The 18,330-nt window shown below is 52.6% G+C and overlaps 6 protein-coding genes across 6 annotated transcripts; 3 read left to right on the plus strand and 3 right to left on the minus strand.

Moving 5' to 3' along the window:
* Nucleotides 1-491: 491 nt before the first annotated feature.
* Nucleotides 492-1,031, minus strand: NEMAJ01_2133 (uncharacterized protein; the record flags this gene model as incomplete). Its single annotated transcript, XM_047915971.1, has 1 exon — nucleotides 492-1,031. One exon carries the CDS (start codon nucleotides 1,029-1,031, stop codon nucleotides 492-494), a length of 540 nt encoding a protein of 179 aa, XP_047771928.1.
* A 1,714-nt stretch (nucleotides 1,032-2,745) lies between these two features.
* Nucleotides 2,746-5,382, minus strand: NEMAJ01_2134 (uncharacterized protein; the record flags this gene model as incomplete). The annotated part of the gene is made up of 1 exon (XM_047915972.1): nucleotides 2,746-5,382. One exon carries the CDS (start codon nucleotides 5,380-5,382, stop codon nucleotides 2,746-2,748), a length of 2,637 nt encoding a protein of 878 aa, XP_047771929.1.
* A 669-nt stretch (nucleotides 5,383-6,051) lies between these two features.
* NEMAJ01_2135 (uncharacterized protein) lies at nucleotides 6,052-8,583 on the plus strand (the record flags this gene model as incomplete). The annotated part of the gene is made up of 1 exon (XM_047915973.1): nucleotides 6,052-8,583. One exon carries the CDS (start codon nucleotides 6,052-6,054, stop codon nucleotides 8,581-8,583), a length of 2,532 nt encoding a protein of 843 aa, XP_047771930.1.
* Nucleotides 8,584-10,384: 1,801 nt separating this feature from the next.
* On the plus strand, nucleotides 10,385-12,370 carry NEMAJ01_2136 (uncharacterized protein; the record flags this gene model as incomplete). The annotated part of the gene is made up of 1 exon (XM_047915974.1): nucleotides 10,385-12,370. One exon carries the CDS (start codon nucleotides 10,385-10,387, stop codon nucleotides 12,368-12,370), a length of 1,986 nt encoding a protein of 661 aa, XP_047771931.1.
* Nucleotides 12,371-12,618: 248 nt separating this feature from the next.
* NEMAJ01_2137 (uncharacterized protein) lies at nucleotides 12,619-15,342 on the plus strand (the record flags this gene model as incomplete). Its single annotated transcript, XM_047915975.1, has 1 exon — nucleotides 12,619-15,342. The coding sequence occupies one exon, from the start codon at nucleotides 12,619-12,621 to the stop codon at nucleotides 15,340-15,342; it is 2,724 nt and encodes a 907-aa protein (XP_047771932.1).
* A 511-nt stretch (nucleotides 15,343-15,853) lies between these two features.
* NEMAJ01_2138 (uncharacterized protein) lies at nucleotides 15,854-18,330 on the minus strand (the record flags this gene model as incomplete). The annotated part of the gene is made up of 1 exon (XM_047915976.1): nucleotides 15,854-18,330. A coding segment is annotated over one exon (2,477 nt), but the record flags the coding sequence as incomplete, so codon positions are not given.

Consider the following 18,330-nt stretch of genomic DNA (forward strand, 5'->3'; position numbering starts at 1 on the left):
GCTCCACTTTGTAGTCGGTTTCTATTTCAGGCGAAAAGAAGCGCTTGTTGTGCATGTAACTCAGCTCGGAGTACACAAACCCGCGCAACAGGCAGAGCGGCCCTCTTGGGTTGATGAAGGCGCGGCTCTCTCCTATTTCAGTGCTTTGCATTTCTATGGCCTCGTCAAAGGACACTCTCGCGTGCGCGCAGTGCATCAGCGCTGCAATTACAAGTGCATAATATTTTGCGTTCATGATCAGAGGCAAAAAAAGATGTATATATACGTTGCAGATACCCCCACCCCGGGCGGGCTGGCCTATCAGAGGAGGTGCATCGCGCAGCGCGTGGGCTGCATGTAACTGGCCAACTGATCATCAAAAATGTGGCGAATTATTGGAATTTCACATGATCGGAGACGGCCGAGATCATGATAGGTGTTTCTGATATGGATGCGAAAAAATGAAATCACTATTGATCGCGCAAAGCATAAACACGCGAGTAAGTTCAATTTTACGATGCACAAACATAAGAAGAGCATACCGTTAAGTCAGTTGATAATCGACAGCCGGGGTCTCCAAAGGTTAGTAAGTCTCTACTGGAACTGGCATTAGCCTCTGAAGCAAATATGCCCGGATTTATGACAAAAATGATGGTGTGGCAACCGTGCAGATTCCTCTGCAAAGTGTGCAGTTTTGCACTGAGCCAGCAGGGTGCTGTCTGGCCTTGTGTGTTCAGAGCCAGGAAGGCTGGCAGTGTAGTCGTCTTTGTTTGTTTATTAATTTTCTGTGCGAGCGCTGCTTCCAGCGGGCGAAGAGAATGGGTTGGCGCACTAAACAGCTTCCTGCGGCACGGTGTTTTGGCAGCCGACAGATGTGGCGGGGCGTATACTTGGGCATCCTTGCCGTTCTGGGCGCTTTGGCGTGGCGGGGTGTGTGGACAGTCTTGCTGCAGGAAAAAGAAGAAAAATAAAGTGAACAAAATATAGTGTTCTGGAGAGGCTGGAGAGAAAAAAACTAGAATGAAGAATTTATTTTTGGCGTATGTTGGCATTATAGTAGAAAAGACACAAAGGCATATGGTAGAGAGATGAAGCGAGAGAAGACACGAAAGGGCAGTTTGATGCAGGGAGGTATGATCTCAGGATTGGAGGCTCTGTAGAGTACGGAAGGTTTGTTGTTGCGCGTACGGAGGCATTCTTTCTCTCTGAGCTATGTAGAGAGGCAGAGAGTGAGTCTTGTTTTTATTTCTGTGCGCGGGAAAAGGGAGAAGAAGCACAAATGTGCAGAAGAAGACAGCAAGAACAGGGTGGGTAGAGGCCAATAGCGCGCAGATCACAGAACAGCTCGATTCTGTGCAGAGAAAGCATGCAAGGCTTGTAAACGACTTGCAGGGAAGTAGTGCGAATTTGCGCGCTGCGATGGGAAACCAGGAAAAGCCTTTGGCAGAGCTGCAAGAGGTAGAGGCGCGCTTGGAGCTTAAGCCAGGCATCCTCCTGTCTGCAGGGTTTTTTGGCATACTCTGCCCGAGCATCCAGCTGTCAAAAAGAGGAGGCCGGAGTCTCCGATGTATCTGCACATGTTCGGGTTCCTATATCCTCTAAAAGACGTCCCTGCCGAGTGGGCACTGATTCTGCTGGAGTGTTTGAACTGGTACAAAGAAACAGGGCGCCCTGTGCTGCATGCAGACATTCTGTGCCCGAATTGGGCGAATTCCTTAAGCAGGGCACAGCAGAGTATGTCCGCTCGTTTTATGAGCTTTTATATGAGGATGCGCAAATCTGCAAAATAGCTATGAAAGGGCAGCTTGAGGAAAGCGAGCGCGAGTTTAGCACGTACATGTTGCTGTTGAGAATTCGGGGTTATTCGGGCCCTTAAGCAAGGCATGCGGGAAAGAAGGCGAGCCCCGAATTACTTGCAAGCTGCACCGTCTTGCTCTTCCAAGGCTGCGGGCGGACTGCCCAATATTTTGTTTGAGCCATCCAATAGAAAGCCGCGGGCAGGGTGCTGGAGTACTTTAGCCAAACGCGGAGGCCCTGTGGAAATCAGGGAGGGCAGGGCTTGGCGCGGTGCGGGTATTTTCGCGCCAGCCAGGAGGTTTTAATTGTCTACCCTAGAAAGCATGCTGCTTTTTTCGGCGCATGCAGCGTGCCGTGCAGGAGGTGGTTCGCAAGCTTTCCGGAGGCCGGGCGTGCTGTGTGCCCGAAGGGCAGTTGATGTTTTGCGAAATAAACGCCCTTTCAAGATCCATGCTGGGGGCTGGGCATTGTTTGAGCATTGGCTGGGGCAGGGTTGGCTGCGCGACAAAACAGTGGCAAATTGTGCCGTGGCTGTTTGAGCAGGCCGAGAGTGAGTAGAAAGCAGTGTTTCGCGTGGGTATCCGCACATGGCAGCTAGTTAGCAGAAAAAGAGGAAACGAAAGTTTGCTGGGCATTCCTCATGCAGGCAAAAAGAAAGTTTCAATTAAAGGCGGAGAGGGCGGGGCTGAGGGCAAAGCGCGGCTGCCGCAGGGAGGCCTTGGGACGCCTATGAACGCGTCGAATCTTTTAGAAGTTCTTTCTTTTTTGTTAGCACAAATTGTATAAAAACGCAGCACATGCACAATGCCCAAAGAAATTATAAACCCGGTGCACAGGCACATTCCTCTGGCCGGAAGCAGCGCGGGCATAACAAAGCAGTTTGCAATGGCTTTTATTTGTCTGCAGCCCAGAGGGCGCAGGAAGGCCGCAGGCCTTGTGCCTTTCCTCTGGTGCGCGCATGCGCTGCGGCTATTCATTCTGGTCTACTATGGACTGGAGCATGCCCACCACGCTGTTGAACACTTCTTCTCCGCCGGGCACCTGCGACAGAGCGCTCCGGCGCATCTCCAGATCCTGCAGAAACGCAGAAGCTTCATTGCTGTCTATATAATAGCTGCGTCTGTACGCGTCGATCGAGTTTAGCCCAACCCTTCTCCACAGAGCAAGCACCAGCTCGGACGGGGTGTCTTTGCGTTTCAAGCTGGCGAGGAACAGGAGGAGTTCGAAGATTTCCTTGGCGTCTCGCGCCATCTCCAGATGTTCTTCTTCCACATCCACAATAAGCTCGCAGATTTTGTCAATGCGGGCCGTTGAGTTGTCTACAAGCAAAAGAGAAAACAAAACATCGATGTCGAAACTCCTTAATAGTGGCTGGCACAAGAAAAGAGGCTGGCCTGCTTTATCTTTGTACTCTGTAAGGTACTTCATGATGGCATTTCCCGCGGGCGCGCAGTTGGTTCCGGTGTACTTCCATATGTCGATAACGTTGTATGGGTTTCTATAGAATATAACAAGTCTTCCCTTTGACAGGCCGATTTTTGGAAATAGCCTGCCCAGCATATCCAGGCATACTATATTCCCCAGCGAATTGCGCTGCGTTGCATTGTCCTCCAGCGGAAGGCTGCCGAGCAGGTTCGAGAGGAGGCGCACGCCTGGGTGCTCCTGGGTGAGCTCGGTGCCTTTTGCTGCTGCATGGAAGATGAAGTCCTTAGTGATTGCGAATGTCTGGTCCTGCTTTAAAGCCAGCCCCAGCACCAAAAGCTCGTTTGGGTGCTCTGGGGCTGCATCTGCCGCCAGGCGGCCTGTGGCCTCCCGTATGCGTTCGGCAAGCATTTTCCCTCGAGGATCCATGCCCCTGGCCCTCCACGCGTCTGCGTACTTGGCAAGCAGGCATTCAGCAAAGTCTGCAGGCTCTGAGTAGCTGTCCACCGCAAAGAAGGCCTCTTTTTCTTCGTCCGTAAAAGAAAGAAAGACGCACGGGCACAGAGTAACTGTAAGATGTCCAGGCTTAAAGGCAAGGCATATGCCCTGCTCGACCACGCTGTCTTTGTCTGTGTACTTCAGGGTGATTTTTCCATAGAGGTCTTTCTGCCCGTCGCTTCGGGCGTCGACCATCAAGTCAGAAAAGCTGACTTTTAAGGATTTATCCACGGAGAGCGACGCGAAAAGCTCTGCCATGTACTTTTTTGTTTTTTCAAACACGTCTCCAGAGGTTTTGCCAATCTTGCAGCCTTCTAGCATCAGCTCAAGCTCGCGTATTCTCGGCTCTTCCTCCTTCTCTCGCCTGCCTGCTGCCTCTGCGACAACGTAGAGCACGTTGAAAATTCCGGAGCGCACCTCGTTTCGGCTGGGCCTTACATACGCGATGTGCTCGCTCTGCAGGTCAGACACGACGCGGTTCCACTCCTGCATTGTCTCTTTGGTGGCGCACACCTTTGGGCTGACGCCCTTCAACTGGAAGAATTTGCGGAGGGCCTCTGTTGTCTTGTGCCCTTTTTTCTTGCCGAGCATGGCGTCCGCGTCGTATTCTTTCTGGTCTGGGTCGTGTGCAAGGCAGCAGAAGAGCGCAAACAGGCCGGTCTCCACGCAGTTGCTGAAGGTTTCCTCCAGAAACTCGGTTTGGCCTCTCTTGCAGGCGCGCACGCTTGTGTACGCCGGCAGCATGCTCGGGCTGGCGAACGGGAACGTCTGTAGAATCTCCATTTTTGTCTGAATCATCCTAAGCGGGCGCAGAAGCTCGTCTTCTTCAGCCTCAGCCTTGCTCCCCACAAAGCACGCGTTGTATACGTCTTTGCAGCTGTCTTCTGGCAGGCTTGTGAGGATGGCGTGCGCACACGCTGCGAAGTCCAGGGCGTCGCTCTTGCTCGTGATGTACTCAAAGACGTACGCCTGGATGAGGAACTGCGGCGTGTTTAGAAAGTCGCCGGTGTTGAAGTCGCTTTGCGTGCCCGGCAGCTTTCCTTTCCCTTTGTTGTCTTTGAAGAAGTTTATGACTTGGGCAGCCTTTTTGCACGAGTCTGCTCCAACTTTTATGCTGCCTGTCTCCAGTGTGATTGTTTTCTGCGTGGCCTTGATGGGCACGTCTATTCCCTCGCTCAGCAGAAGGAGCGCAGCCAGCACGCAGTGCGCGTGTTTGCTGGGCATTCTCTGCAGAGCCTGGAAGAAGGAGTCCTCTCGGGCGACAGCCACGGACAGAGTTTGCCCGTCGACAGACGGAAACATCTCGATGAGGGTGCGGTGGTACTCCTTGGCGTAGTCTGTGCTCGCAGGCTTGGAGCCCAGAGCGGGTCCCTCTGCAGACGGATAGGGTTTGTCATTCTGCGCTTTTCTTGTGTATGTGTGGCCCCATATTTTTTTAACATCCTGACCGGGCTCCACTTTGTAGTCAGTTTCTATTTCAGGAGCAAAGAAGCGCTTGTTGTGCATGCACGCTAGCTCGGAGTACACGAGCCCGCGTAGCAGGCAGAGTGGGCCCCTCGGGTTGATGAAGGCGTTACTCTTTCCTACTTTAGTGTTTTGCACCTCTATGATCTCATCAAACGACACTCGCGCGTGCGCGCAGTGCGCCAGCGCTGCAATTGCAAGTGCATAAAATTTTGCGTGCATGATCAGGGGTAAAAAACGGTTTTATATATATACGTTGCAGATGGGTCCCTACCCCGGGCGGGCTGGCCTATCAGAAAAAACAAAGCGGCACAGGGGCTGCATGAAACTGACCAACTGATCATCAAAATGATGGTGTGATAACTGCACAGCTGTCTCTGCAAAGTGTGCGTCTGCATAAAGAAAGCCGGAGTGCTGCCTGGGCCTCTGTGTGCAGAGCCAGGAAGGCTGGCGGCATGGCCGTGCGATGTTTGTTGCTTAATATCCTGTGCGAGCGCTGCTTTCTGCGTGCGGAGAGAATGGTTTGGCGCACTAAACAGCTTCCTGCGGCATGGCTGCTTCCAGTGCGCATGACTTATTTCAGAGCCTTGCCTTTTGCGGAGTTTGCAGAAACAAAAAGAAAGTGGAGGGCACCTCTTTATTTCTAGTTTTTGCAGGGCAAACAAGCAAAAGCCTTTCGGCCTAGCTTTCTTCGACCGGCTCAGACCGCACATGAAGTTGTTTGTGCCTTGTGCAGTCCCTGCGCGGCAGCTTTTTATTTGCGTTCACAGCGCAAAAAGAGAAGCCTTTCTTGGAAGAGCGCACAAGACACAAACAATATCATGTGCGGGTGCTTCCACGATCAGCTGATCGCTGGACAGTGCTTAAGTAAACGTGCATTTTTATTCAGAGATGAGGTTGTGCTTTGGAGTGCCATTATGCGGACTGCTTTCAGCCATGCAGATGGCAAAATGCATACATCTGACACACAAAGAGATGCTGGCGTGCCAGAACAAGGAGGTGGGCCACGTGGGCGGAGAGCCCGTGTATGTGAACACGTGCTGGGGCGGGCACCCGGTGTGCATAGCGCAGATTTGCCGGCTGGGGCATGTGTACAAAATGCGAGCGTACTCGTGCAAGGTGAACACAAGCTTCAGTCTGGTGCCGAACAGGTACTTAGGCAAGCATACATATACGAGAGAGCCGGAGAAGGACTGGCTGCATTCGGGAATGGATGCTCGCAAGGGTAGATACAGCGTGAAGTTCCACAGGGCGCTGCTGCAGATGTTTGGGCTGCGGAGATCCAGCGGGTCGGAGTACGACTGCCTGACGGTTGGGTGCGCGCGCGCAGGCTCTTTTATTCAGTTCCTCCGGGAGGGCTGCAAGACGCAAACAGAGGCGCACTATGTGCTGGCAGCGCTGCTGCTCCTGTGCGAGGGCGTCGACGTGCCGATTGAGACAGCTGGGAACAGAGTGATTATAAAAAAAAGAAAATGCAGCAATGGCATACTGGTTGATGCCCGCATGGGAGGGGCAGCTTTAGGCAGCAGAAAATGGCAGGGTTCCGAGGCTTGGCAGGTGATAAACTTCTTCAAGCAGTACAGAGGCACACACAGGCTGCCGCACACATATAAAGAGTTTAAAATGGGCGATTTTCTGAGGAGCCCGCAGCTTCTGATTCTCACGTACATAGGCGAGTACGTGAAAAGCGCAGAGGAGCTTATGTCTGTGATGGGGTGTGCGTTCAAGCTTGTGAAAGGCATGGGGCTGGCTGAAAGCTTAAAAAACCCAGGAAGCGTGGTCGGGCGGCTGTTTGTGCCTGCGAGCCGGCTGCCCGAGGCCCAGGCGTATCTCGCGCCGTTTCTAGAGACGTTTCCTGCTTTAGCGGCCTTGGAGCATTTGGAAGAGTTTAAGCACTTTCAAAACGAAGCAGAGGCACCGAATAAAGCAAAAGATGCCTCAGACGGGGAGGAGGAATACTTTGACGCCCGCGGCACGAACTGCAGGTTTATTGGAGAGTGCTTTCTCTTGCCGTTTCTTGCGTTTGACTCCGAAAACCACGCGTACAGCCTGGAGGGCCTTCTGAGCGGGGCCGAGAACACGGAGGAGGTGGAGAAAACCAGGGCGTTTTTTGGTGAGCTGCAGGCGTGCATTGAAAAAAAGTGCTCTTCTTTGGGGTTTCCCAATGACACACAACAGCAGAGGTACAGGGACCTGTGGCTCAAGATGAACACGCAGTTTAAGGAGGCGCTGGGGAATGCCGCGCCGACATTCCTAAACAAGATGCGCGTGCTTGCGCAGATGGCTGGGCGGCCGCAGGCCGTGGTGGACGAGCTGGCGGCACATCAGGCGGCCATGGATGCGAAAAGAAGTACAGAGCTGACCCCCAAGGCGATCGAGAGCGTTCAGGCGCTGCTGCGCTCGATAGCAGTGGATAAGCGCATGGAGGTGACCATTAAGAAGCAATTGGATGGGTCAGAGCCCAAAGGCTATCTTTTTATAGTAAAGCATGTGAAAATAGGCGCGCGTATCAAGCAAATTCTGAATCTGTCGTTCCGTAAAACAAGCTCCTCGAAGATATCTATTTTGCTGCCATGGTTTAGCGCTTCTGAAAGCTTGCAGAATGAGCTGGGCGTGGCGCCCGCAGAATACAGGCAGCATAAGCGGTTTTCGAGCTTTGTGCTTGCGGAGTGCATGCACCAGATGGCGATAGGGGCAGCCGCGCAGAGCTTTTCATACACAACAACTAAAGAGCTGCAGAAGGCCGCGAAAAAGGCTGTAAAGCACAGCGCGCGCAGGCCGAATAAGGTGCTTTTGGCGTTTCCGGTTGCGGGCAAGGACATCAGAAAAGAGCTTGTCTCTGCGCTTGTGCTGTATACCGAGCAGAAGAAGATTGCGCCGACTCCAAAACATCCAATAAGCCGGCTGGTTGCAAACGTGATAGGGAGCATCGACCTTGGCGCCATGGCAGCGCAGTATAGGGTCTTGGGAGTGCCTGTGGCCACCGGGACTCTGCATAATTTGTGTCCAAGGGTGCAGCTGTCTGACAAGCTGCATCGGGAGATTTGGTGTTCGCAGAAATTTGCCAAATATGACGGGCTGTATCCTGCCAAAAAGGCGAAAGTGCTTAGATACAAAAGCATGATGCGGTATTTCCGGGAATACGCTGTGAAGGCAGGTGAGCCGCTGTACATGTGCGAGATGCTGAAAGATGCTGCTGAATACAAAAGTAATTGCACGTGTCCATCTGCGGCCGATCCGTGGAAAACGCTGAAAGATATCTGCGTGCTTTTGCGGGCAGATCACACGGGGGAGGATTTGCAGAGGGCCGAGGAACTGATTGCGCGGCTGCAGCATCTCTGGAATAACCGCTTCCAGTATATGAAGAGGGTGCCGAAAATACAGTGTAAGACTTCCGCCAGAAGTGTGTTGAGCCAGAAATGAGTGGCGCAGGAAATGCTCCAATAAAAAGAGTGCTCTTTTCTGCGCCCACTCTGCAGAAGCGCTCACTGTCTAAAATATGACGGTGCGCAGCCAATAAACATGATCCATTAGACAACCATTCAGCGTGCAGTGCGGAGGAACAGGCGGGGCTTTTCAAAGCCTTGGCTGCTTTGCGTGTTTTCTCTGTGTTTCGCCTATTTTCGGCAAATTCTTTTTGTGCTTTTTCTGCCTAGCGCCAAGTGCAGACAAAACTCTGTATTTACTGGGCTCTTTTGTGTATTTCTTCTGTGCGCCCAGCAACGTGCCTTGGCACACGCTTTCGTGTCCGAGCTGCGAAACCCCCCTGCTGTGCTGGCAGCCGGCTGAGAAAATTTTATTTCCCTTCTTCAGGCTTTTGGAAGGAAACTTTTGATTTGGAGGGAAATGCATCGGGGTGCATTTCATTTCCTTTTGTGCGCTATGTCTGCAAGTCCCGAAAGACCCTGGGCCAGCCTGGGCGCTGGGGTGGGTGTGCACAGGGAAACAATCAATAAATCAAGTGGGTATATTTGTCTGTTGTTCTTTGGAGAAGCAGAGGCTCAGGAGCAGGAGAGGGCGAGTGCTTTGTCAGTCCGCACCTTGCTGCGGAATGCTGCGTGTTTAGTGCAGTTTATGGACGAAGTCAGGAAGGGAGAAAAAGAAGAAAAATAAAGTAAACAAAATGTAGTGTTCTAGAGAGGCTGGAGAGAAAAAAACTAGAATGAAGAATTTATTTTTTGGAGTGTTATGGTGGTGTAGTATAGTAGAAAAGACAGAAAGGCAGAAGTAGAGAGATGAAGCGAGAGAAGACAGGAAAGGACGGTTTGGCGCAGGGAGGCGCGTGCTCACGTTTGGAGGGGCTCTGTAGAGTATAGGAGGGTTTCGGGTGCATATGGGGCTTTCTTTCCCTCTATGCTCTATGTAGAGAGACAAGCAGGAAGTCTTGTTTTTATTTTTGTGCGCGGGCAAAGGGAGAAGGACCACACACGCGCAGAAGGAGGGAAAACAGAATGCACAAGACGGCGTTTTAAATAGAGCAGGCATGCTTGGGTGGGTTAGATGGCAGTTCCGGGCGCGGCAGATCGCACGGCAAGTCTTGTTGGGAAACAGGGCAAATAGTGGGCAGTAGAGGCATTAGAAGAGAGGCTGGAAACAGAGAAAGCAAAGGGCAGGGCATAGAAGTGCAAAGAGAGGCCTGGTAGGGGCTGTGGCACAGAGAGAGCCCGGCTTGTGAGTCAGAGCTTTAATCATGTGCAGAGTGTGCGTGCATATTGCATGCTAGTATAAATTATATAAATGTGGCGAATTCTCTGAATTTCCACACTATCGGAGACGGCCAAGATCATGGTTGGTGTTTTTGATATAGATGCGTAAGAACTGAAAACAGTAGTGATCGCTTATAAGCATAGTTACGAGAGAAATTTCAAAAAAAACGCACAGAAATTCGAAGAGCATAAAAACAAGTCAATCTAAAGCCGACTGCCGGGGTTCTCCAAAGGTTAGCAAATCTTTACCGGAACTGGCTCTAGACCAGGCTCAGGTCTGCCCCGTATTTATGACAAAAACAAATTGCGCATGCAAAGTGCCAACTTTGTATAAGCTGCCCGTGCATATGCCTGCGTTTTGTTTTTGTTGCCAGCAGGCACAGAGCCTAGAGCGCGCAGCGCTTTTCTAGCTCTAAGAAGCGACTTTTGCCCGCTTGGGAGTTTGGCAGCTTTTTTATTTTTTCCATGATCAGCTGATTTCTGGGCAGCATTTAAACGAAAAAACAATTTTACCAAAGATGAGATTGCTATTTAGTTTTCTATGTGTGCTGCTTGCGGCAGGGCAGATGGCAGTGTGCATATGCATGTCATACAATGAGATGCTGGCGTGCCTGAGCAGGCCTGTGGGCCGCGTGCGTGGGGAGGACGTGTATGTGTGCCCGGGGTGGGTGGGGCACCCGGTGTGTGTAGCAAAGCTAGGATGGCTGGGGTACGTGTACAACATGCGGGCGTACTCGTGCGGGCTGGCCACGAGCTTCAGTCTAGTGCCGAGGAAAGAAAACGGAAAAGAGGTGCACACGTACACGCGAGAGCCGGAGAAGGACAGGGCGCGCCTTCCGGACAGCATTGCGAGCGCGGCAGCGTTTGCAGGAGACGAAGGGTACAGCATGCAGTTCCACCGGGCGCTGGTGCATATGTTCGAGCTGCAGAAAGACGGCGAGTCGACATATGACCGCCTGGCGGTTGAAACTGGGCGGCCGTGCTCTTTCACAGAGTTCCTCCGGGAGAGCTGCAGAACGCAAAAAGAGGCGCACTGCGTGCTGGCTGCGCTGGTCCTGCTGAGCGAGGGTGTGGACGTGTCGATTGAGACTTCTGGGAACAGAGTGATTCTAAAAAAAAGAAAAGACAGCAATGACGTGCTGGTGGACGCATATATAAGCGTACCAGCCATGGACAGTGGAGAAATCCAGCCATCTGAGGCGTGGCAGGTGGTAAACTTCTTCAAGCGGTACAGAGGCACACACATGCTGCCGAGCACATACGAAGAGTTTGAGAAGGGCAACTTTCTGGAGAGCCCGCAGCTTCTGATCCTGACATACGTAGGCGAGTACGTAAGAAACGCCGAGGAGCTCATGTCTGTGATGGAGTGTGCGTTCAAGCTTGTGAAGGGTATGGGGCTGGTTGAAAGCTTAGAAGACGCGAACAGCGTGGTCAGCCGGATGTTTATGTGTGCAGAGCAGCTTTCCAAAGCCGAGGCGTATCTGTGCCCGTTTTTGGGCGCGCAGAAAAAGATGGAGAAGGCGCGGGTCTTTGGAGAGCTTGTGCATGTGCAGAAGCATCTAAACGTATTGAGATATAAAAGGGTTGCCAATGAGTTCAATTGGGGAGATCCCAGCATAAACAGCTTTCCTGAGTCTGAAATCTGCCCAGAGTACAGCGGGCTCAAAGAGGCAGACAATTCTGACGATTCAGACATGCTGCAGAGCACTATAAGTGGCCCAGCTAATCTTGAATCGTGTGCAAAGTTCGAAGACCCGGCAGGTGCATTGTGCTTGCTTCTTCTATGCCTGGCGTACAACCCGAAGAAGATGGAGTACAACCTTCAAGGCCTGCTGGAGCGCATTAAGCAGGCAGAGGTGTCGGCGGAGGTTAGAGCGGCAATTCTGGCGCTGCAGGCCTATGCAGAAGAGCGCACATTCTTCGGGACATTCAACTCATGCAATTGGGCAGGGAGATATGGTGGTTGTGGGCCGGACATAATTGAGCGACTTAAACAAATTTTGGAGGCAAAAGAATGGAGCATTCTAGGCTTGATGCGCGAGTTTGCCACGAAAACCGGGCAGCCGCAGGCTGTGATAGATGGGTTTGTGCTGCCATCGTGGAGTCTGTCGGAAGCGCGTGACAATATCTCAGACGCCGAGGCGCTAAAGCGCATTAATTCGGTTGTGCGCCCGCTGGCTGCGCACAAGCAGGTGAAGATAAAGGGCGTGCACTATCTAGACAAGTCGAACTGCAACCGCTATGCGGTCATAGTCAAGCATCCGCATGAGGACAAAAGGTGCAGGCAGGCCTTCAAGGTGGCTTTCAGTGACGGTTACATTATGAGCTATGTGCAGCTGCCAGACCCTTTTCTTTCCAGCGACGTGCTGAAAGAAATGCGCTGCCTGGCTGCGCTGTACAGACAGGATGCGCTTTTTTCCAGCTTTGTGTTTGCGGAGTGCGTCGACCGAATGGTGTTGATGTGCAACCAGCGCTGGGGCCACAGTCTAGGTGTTGTATGCTGAAAGCATAGTTGCTCGTGAGTGTTATTGCTTAGAAGGGCATAATCGAGGGGCTGCACAGCTTAGATATTAAGGGATGGATTAGGCAATGTATATGTAGACAGGTCGAGAAATGATAAAGGACAATGTTTTACATGACTATTTCCTGTATTAAACCCACCGGCTTGGGAATTTGGCAGAGTTTTCTATTTTCTTCCCATGATCACCCGAATTTTGGGCAGCATTTAAACGAAAAAAAAAGTTTTCCAAAGATGAGATTGCTCTTTGGTTTTATATGTGTGCTTCTTGCGGCAGGGCAGGTGGCAAGATGCAGAGACATGGCGTTCAAAGAGATGCTGGCGTGCAAAAGCAGGCCTGTGGGGTGTGTGCGTGGAGAGGATGTGTATGTGAGCCCGGAGTGGGTGGGGCACCCGGTGTGTGTGTCCAGGCTTGTCTGGCTGGAGTACGTGTACAATATGCGGAGGTACTCGTGCGGGCTGGACACGAGCTTTAGCTTGGTGCCGAGCGAGCGAGTGGACGAATACGGAGGAGAGGTGTACACATATGTGCGAGAGCCGGAGAAGGACAGGGCCCACCTTCCCGACAGCATTGCGAGTGCAGCAGCGTTTGCAAGAGACGAAGGGTACAGCATGCAGTTCCACCGGGCGCTGGTGCATATGTTCGGGCTGCAGAAAGACGGCGGGTCGACATACGACTGCATAGCGGTTGAAACTGGGCGGCCGTGCTCTTTCACAGAGTTTCTTTGGGAGAGCTGCAAAACTACAAAAGAGGCGCACTATGTGCTGGCTGCGCTGGTCCTGCTGAGCGAGGGCATTGACGTGCCGATTCGGACCGCTGGGAACAAAGTGATTGTAAAAAAAAGAAAAGACAGCGAGGACGTGCTGGTGGATGTGTGCGTGCCAGCTGTGAAGAGTGGAGAAAGTCCGCCGTCCGAGACGTGGCAGGTGGTGAACTTCTTCAAGCGGTACAGAGGCATATACAGACTGCCAAGCACATACGGAGAGTTTAAAACGGGAGACTTTCTGGAGAGCCCGCAGCTTCTTATTCTCACGTACATCAGAAAATACGTGGAAAACGCGGAGGAGCTTATGTCTGTGATGGAGTGCATGTTTGCGCTTATGGAGGGCATGGGTCTGGTGGAAAGCTTAAAAGACCCAGGCAGCGTGGTGAGCCGGCTGTTTGTGCCTGCGAGCCGGCTGCCTGAGGCTCAAGCGCATCTCACGCCGTTTCTAGAGGGGCTTTCCGCTCTAGCGGCCTTGGAGCACTTGGAACAGTTTGACTGCCTTCAAAGAGAAGCCAAATATGCGGTCCTAATTGACAGAGCCTTAAACGGGAAGAAGGAGTACTTCGACAAGCGTGGCACGAACTGCAGGTTTCTTGGTGCGTGTCTGCTATTGCCGTGCCTGGCATACGACCCGGAGAAGAACGCGTACAGCCTGGAGGGTCTGCTGGCCGGGGCAGAGGAAACAACAGAGGTGGCCAAAACCAGGGCGTTTTTTGAGGCGGTGAAGACACACATAGAAGAGAGCTGCTTTTTGGGCTGGCCGAAGGAAGACCAAGCGCAAAAACGAAGAGACCTGTGGCTCATGGTGCATGCGCAGTTCGTGGAGGCGCTGGGGAGTTTGAAGCCGACGTTTCTAAACCAGATACGCGCGCTTGCGCAGATGACCGGGCGGCCGCAGACCGTGGTGAACGAGCTGGCAGCGCACCAGGCAGCCATGGATGCTGAAGGAAGCACAGAGCTGACCACTGAGGCGATCGAGAGCGTTCGGGCGCTGCTGCGCTCGATAGCAGTGGACAAAGATGTGGAGGTGACGATTGAGGAGGGCTTCAAATACTTTGGAGCCAAAGGCCGCATGCTTACAATAAATCATGTGCCCGAACGCACCAATATATGTGAAATGACGGTGGTGTTCACACAAGAAAAGACTTGGATGACAAATCTAGACCTGCCACGCCGAACTCTTTCTAGCATAGAGGAGAATGTGTTGGGTGTGGCGGTCGCACAGTACAGGAAGGAAGCGCGGCTTTCGGGCTTTGTGCTTGCAGAGTGCGTGTACCGAATCGCGGCTGCTAAGAACACTTTAAACTTTCCAAGCACACCAGTCGAAGATGTGCAGGAAGCTGCGCGGTGGGCAGTTGAGTGCAGTCCGACCAGGCCAACCGGCGTGCTTATGGCGCTGCCAGCTATGAGCAATTACTTCAGGGAGGGGCTTGTCACAGCGCTGGTGCTGTATGCAGAGCAGAAGAAGATTGTGCTGACCCCGGCACACCCAGTGGGCCGGCTGGTTGCGAACATGATAGGGAGCATTGACCTTAGCGACTCGATGAGCCGGAATTGTGTCCTGAAAGTGCCTGCAGTCGTCAGCACTCTGCGGGTGCTGTGTCCAGCGCTGCAGCTGTCCGAAAAGTCGCAGATGGAACTTTGGAATTTGCGCGCGCATGATGTGCATTTCGTGCCGTATCCCTTCGAAAATACCAATTTGCTTATTCGGGAAAGCCTTATGTCGTATCTTCGGGCGTACGCAGAGAAACAAAACGAGCCGCTGTTCAGGTGTATTCTGCTGCATAGGCATTCAATTATAGAAATGTATATCACGTATCTGTTTACGGCGGACCCAGTGGCATCCCTAGAAGAGGTATGTGCGCTCGTTTTGGCAGATCACACGGGAGAAGACCTGGTGACGGCCAAGGCCCTGACCAATGCGCTGCGGCTGTCCTGGCTGGCGGTTCTTTTGGGGAGGGGCTTGGAGGAGAATCAAGACGCAATTGTCGAGATTTACAATATCGTTGAGCCGGGGTATCTTGCAAAAGAGCTTAGTGACCTTTGCAATTTTTGGCTTGACATAAATCTAGAATCTACCCTAGACGGCCTGAATGAAGCAAGGAATATTCTTGTAGAGGAAGGCGGCTGCGCAAAGTTTGAAGCGCTGTATGAACTCTACCGCCAAGTATGCATTAGATTCCGGGGTTGACTCGAAAGCATTGGCTGAAGCCCCTCCTTTGCCTGCTTTCGGGCTGCGCAGTGCCCAAGCGGCGAAGCCGCGGGTGTGGTGTGGCTGCTGTCAACCATTCGTTCCATGCCACAAATAGGCAAGTGCGGGCTCTCGCAGGCAGCGCAGAAGTGCATGCACTGCGTGCTGTTCTTTGGCCGACTCTCTATGGAAAATAAAACAGAAAAAACATGTGCGCTTTGGAGCAGGCAACTGCCAAGTTTGTTTAGTGGGCGCGGGAGAAGAAGGCCGCAGGCTGAAATCTAGTCTAGAGAAGTTTTATTTTTGCTTTGCAGGGCCGGAAGGAAGCTTCCGAATGAAAAGGGTTTTTAGAAGTGTGGTTCTATTTTTTGGCACAAGTTGTATAAAAACGCAGCGCATGCATATATACTGCTAAGAGCAAGAAATTAACAGAATAGTGCGCAGGCGCATTTCTCTAGCCGGCGGGCCGTGCCATTTGGCCGTGCGCGTGCATGCGCACCAGGCAACTTTCCTAGTGTATTCTGGACTTGAGTATGTCCATCACGCCGTTGAACACCTCCGCTCTGTTGGGCGCCTGCTGCAGGGCGCTCTGGTGGGTGTTCAGCGCCTCCAGAATCGCAGAGGCTTCTTGGCTGCTGACAAAAGCCATGCAACTGGCTTTATTGCATGCCGGGATCGACCTTGGCCCAAGCCTGCTGCCCAGAGCAAGCACCAGCTCGTGCGGGATGCCTTTGTCTTGCAAGCTGGCGAGGAACACGAAGAGGTCGAAGACCGCCTTGGTGTCCAGCGCCTCCTCCCGGTCTTTCTCCTCCACATCCATAATAAGCGCGCTAATTTCGTCTGTGTGGCGCGTTGACTTGTCTGCAAGTAAAACGGGAAACAAGAAGTTAGAGGCAGCGGTAAAGCTTGTTAGTTTGCAGCACCGGAAAAGAGGCTTGTCTGCTTTATCTTTGTACTCTCTGAGGTATTTCATAATGGCGTTTGCTGTGGGCACGCAATTGTCTTCGGTGTAGCTCCTTAGCTTGGCGATAGTGTGTGTGTTTCTATAGATTCTAGCAGCTATTTGCTTTGACAGGGCGATTCTTGGAAACAGCGTGCCCAGCATGTCCAGAGAGACTATGTGCTGCATCCCATCGATTTGCATTGCATAGTCGTCCAGCGGAAGGCTGCCGAGCATGTTTGAGAGGAGGCGCACGCCCGGATGCTCCTGGGCGAGCTCGATGCCGTTTGCTGCTGCATGCCCGGTGAAGTCCTCGGCGAATTCTTGTATCTGTTCATATCTCAGGGCTTTTCCGTGCAAGAAAAGCTGGTTTGGGTGCTTCAGGACCTCACTTGCCGTTAGGCGGTCTGCGATCTCCGGAATGTCATCAGTAAAGCTTGGTTCGTAGAGGTCCGCGTCTCTGGCCCTCCACGCGTCTGCGTACTTGGCAAGCAGGCATTCAGCAAAAGTCTCGGGCTCTAGACAGCTGTCCACCGCAAAGAAGGCCTCTTTTTCTTCGCTGTTAATAGAAAGAAAGACGCATGGGCACAAAGTAACTGTAAGGTGCCTGGGCTTAAAGGCAATGCATATGCCCTGCTCTATCACGCTGTCTTTGTCTGTGTACTTCAGAGTGATTTCTCCGTAGAGGTCTTTCTTCTTATCACTTCGGACGTCGACCATCAAGCCGGAGAATTCGACTTTTAAGGATTTGTCCACAGAGAGGGACGCGAAAAGCTCTGCCACGTACTCCTGTGCTTTTTCAAACACGTCCTCAGAGGCTTCGCGAATTTTGCAGCCTTTTAGCATCTGCGCAAGCTCGCGTATTCTCGGCTCCTCCTGCTCTCGTCTGCCCGTCACCTCCGCCACAACGTAGAGAGCGTTGAAAATTCCGGAGCGTACCTCGTTTCGGCTCTCCCTTTTGTACGCGATGTGCTCGCTCTGCAGGTCAGACACGACGCGGTTCCACTCCTGCATCGTCTCTTTGGTGGCGCACACCTTTGGGGTGACACTTTCTAACTGGAAGAATGTATGCAGGGCCTCTGTTTCCTCACCCTCCTTTTCCTCGCCGAGCATGGCGTCTGCGTCGTACTCTTTCTGGACTGGGTCGTGTGCAAGGCAGCAAAAGAGCGCAAGCAGGCCGGTCTCCACGCAGTTGCTGAAGGTTTCATTCAGAAACTTGGTTTGGCCTCTCTTGCAGGCGCGCACGCTTGTGTACGCCGGCAGCATGTTTGGGCTGGCGAACGGGAACGAGTCCAGATTCTTCATGGCTTTCTGAATCATCCTAAGCTGGCACAGGAACTCGTCTCCCTCGGCCTTGCTCCTCACAAAGCACGCGCTGTATACGTCTTTGCAGTCTTTTTCCGGCAGGCTTTTGAGGATGCTGTGCACGCACGCTGCGAAGTCCAGGGCGTCGTCCTTGCTCGTGATGTACTCAAAGATGTACGCCTGGATGAGGAACTGCGGCGTGTTTAGAAAGTCGCCGGTGTTGAAGTCGCTTTGCGTGCACGGCAGTTTTCCTTTGCCTTTGCTGTCTTTGAAGAAGTTTATGACCTGGGCAGCCTTTTTGCACGAGTCTGCTCCAACTTTTATGCTGCCTATCTCCAGTGTGATTGTTTTCTGCGTGGCCTTGATGGGCACGTCTATTCCCTCGCTCAGCAGGAGGAGCGCAGCCAGCACGTAGTGCGCGTGTTTGCTGGGCATTCTCTGCAGAGCCTGGAAGAAGGAGTCATCTCGGGCGACAGCAACCGACAGAGTGTGCCCGTCGACAGACGGAAACATCTCGATGAGGGTGCGGTGGTACGTCACAGTGTAGTCTGTGCTCGCAGGCTTGGAGCCCCGAGCGGGTCCCTCTGCAGGCGGATATGGTTTGTCATTCTGCGCGTTTCTTGTGTATTTGTGCTCTTCTGTGGTTTCAACATCCCCAACGGGCTCCACTTTGTAGTCGGTTTCTATTTCAGGCGAAAAGAAGCGCTTGTTGTGCATGTAACTCAGCTCGGAGTACACAAACC

This window comes from Nematocida major (genome assembly GCF_021653875.1).
Source record: "Nematocida major strain JUm2507 chromosome Unknown 2432, whole genome shotgun sequence".
Taxonomy (NCBI): Eukaryota; Fungi; Microsporidia; genus Nematocida; species Nematocida major.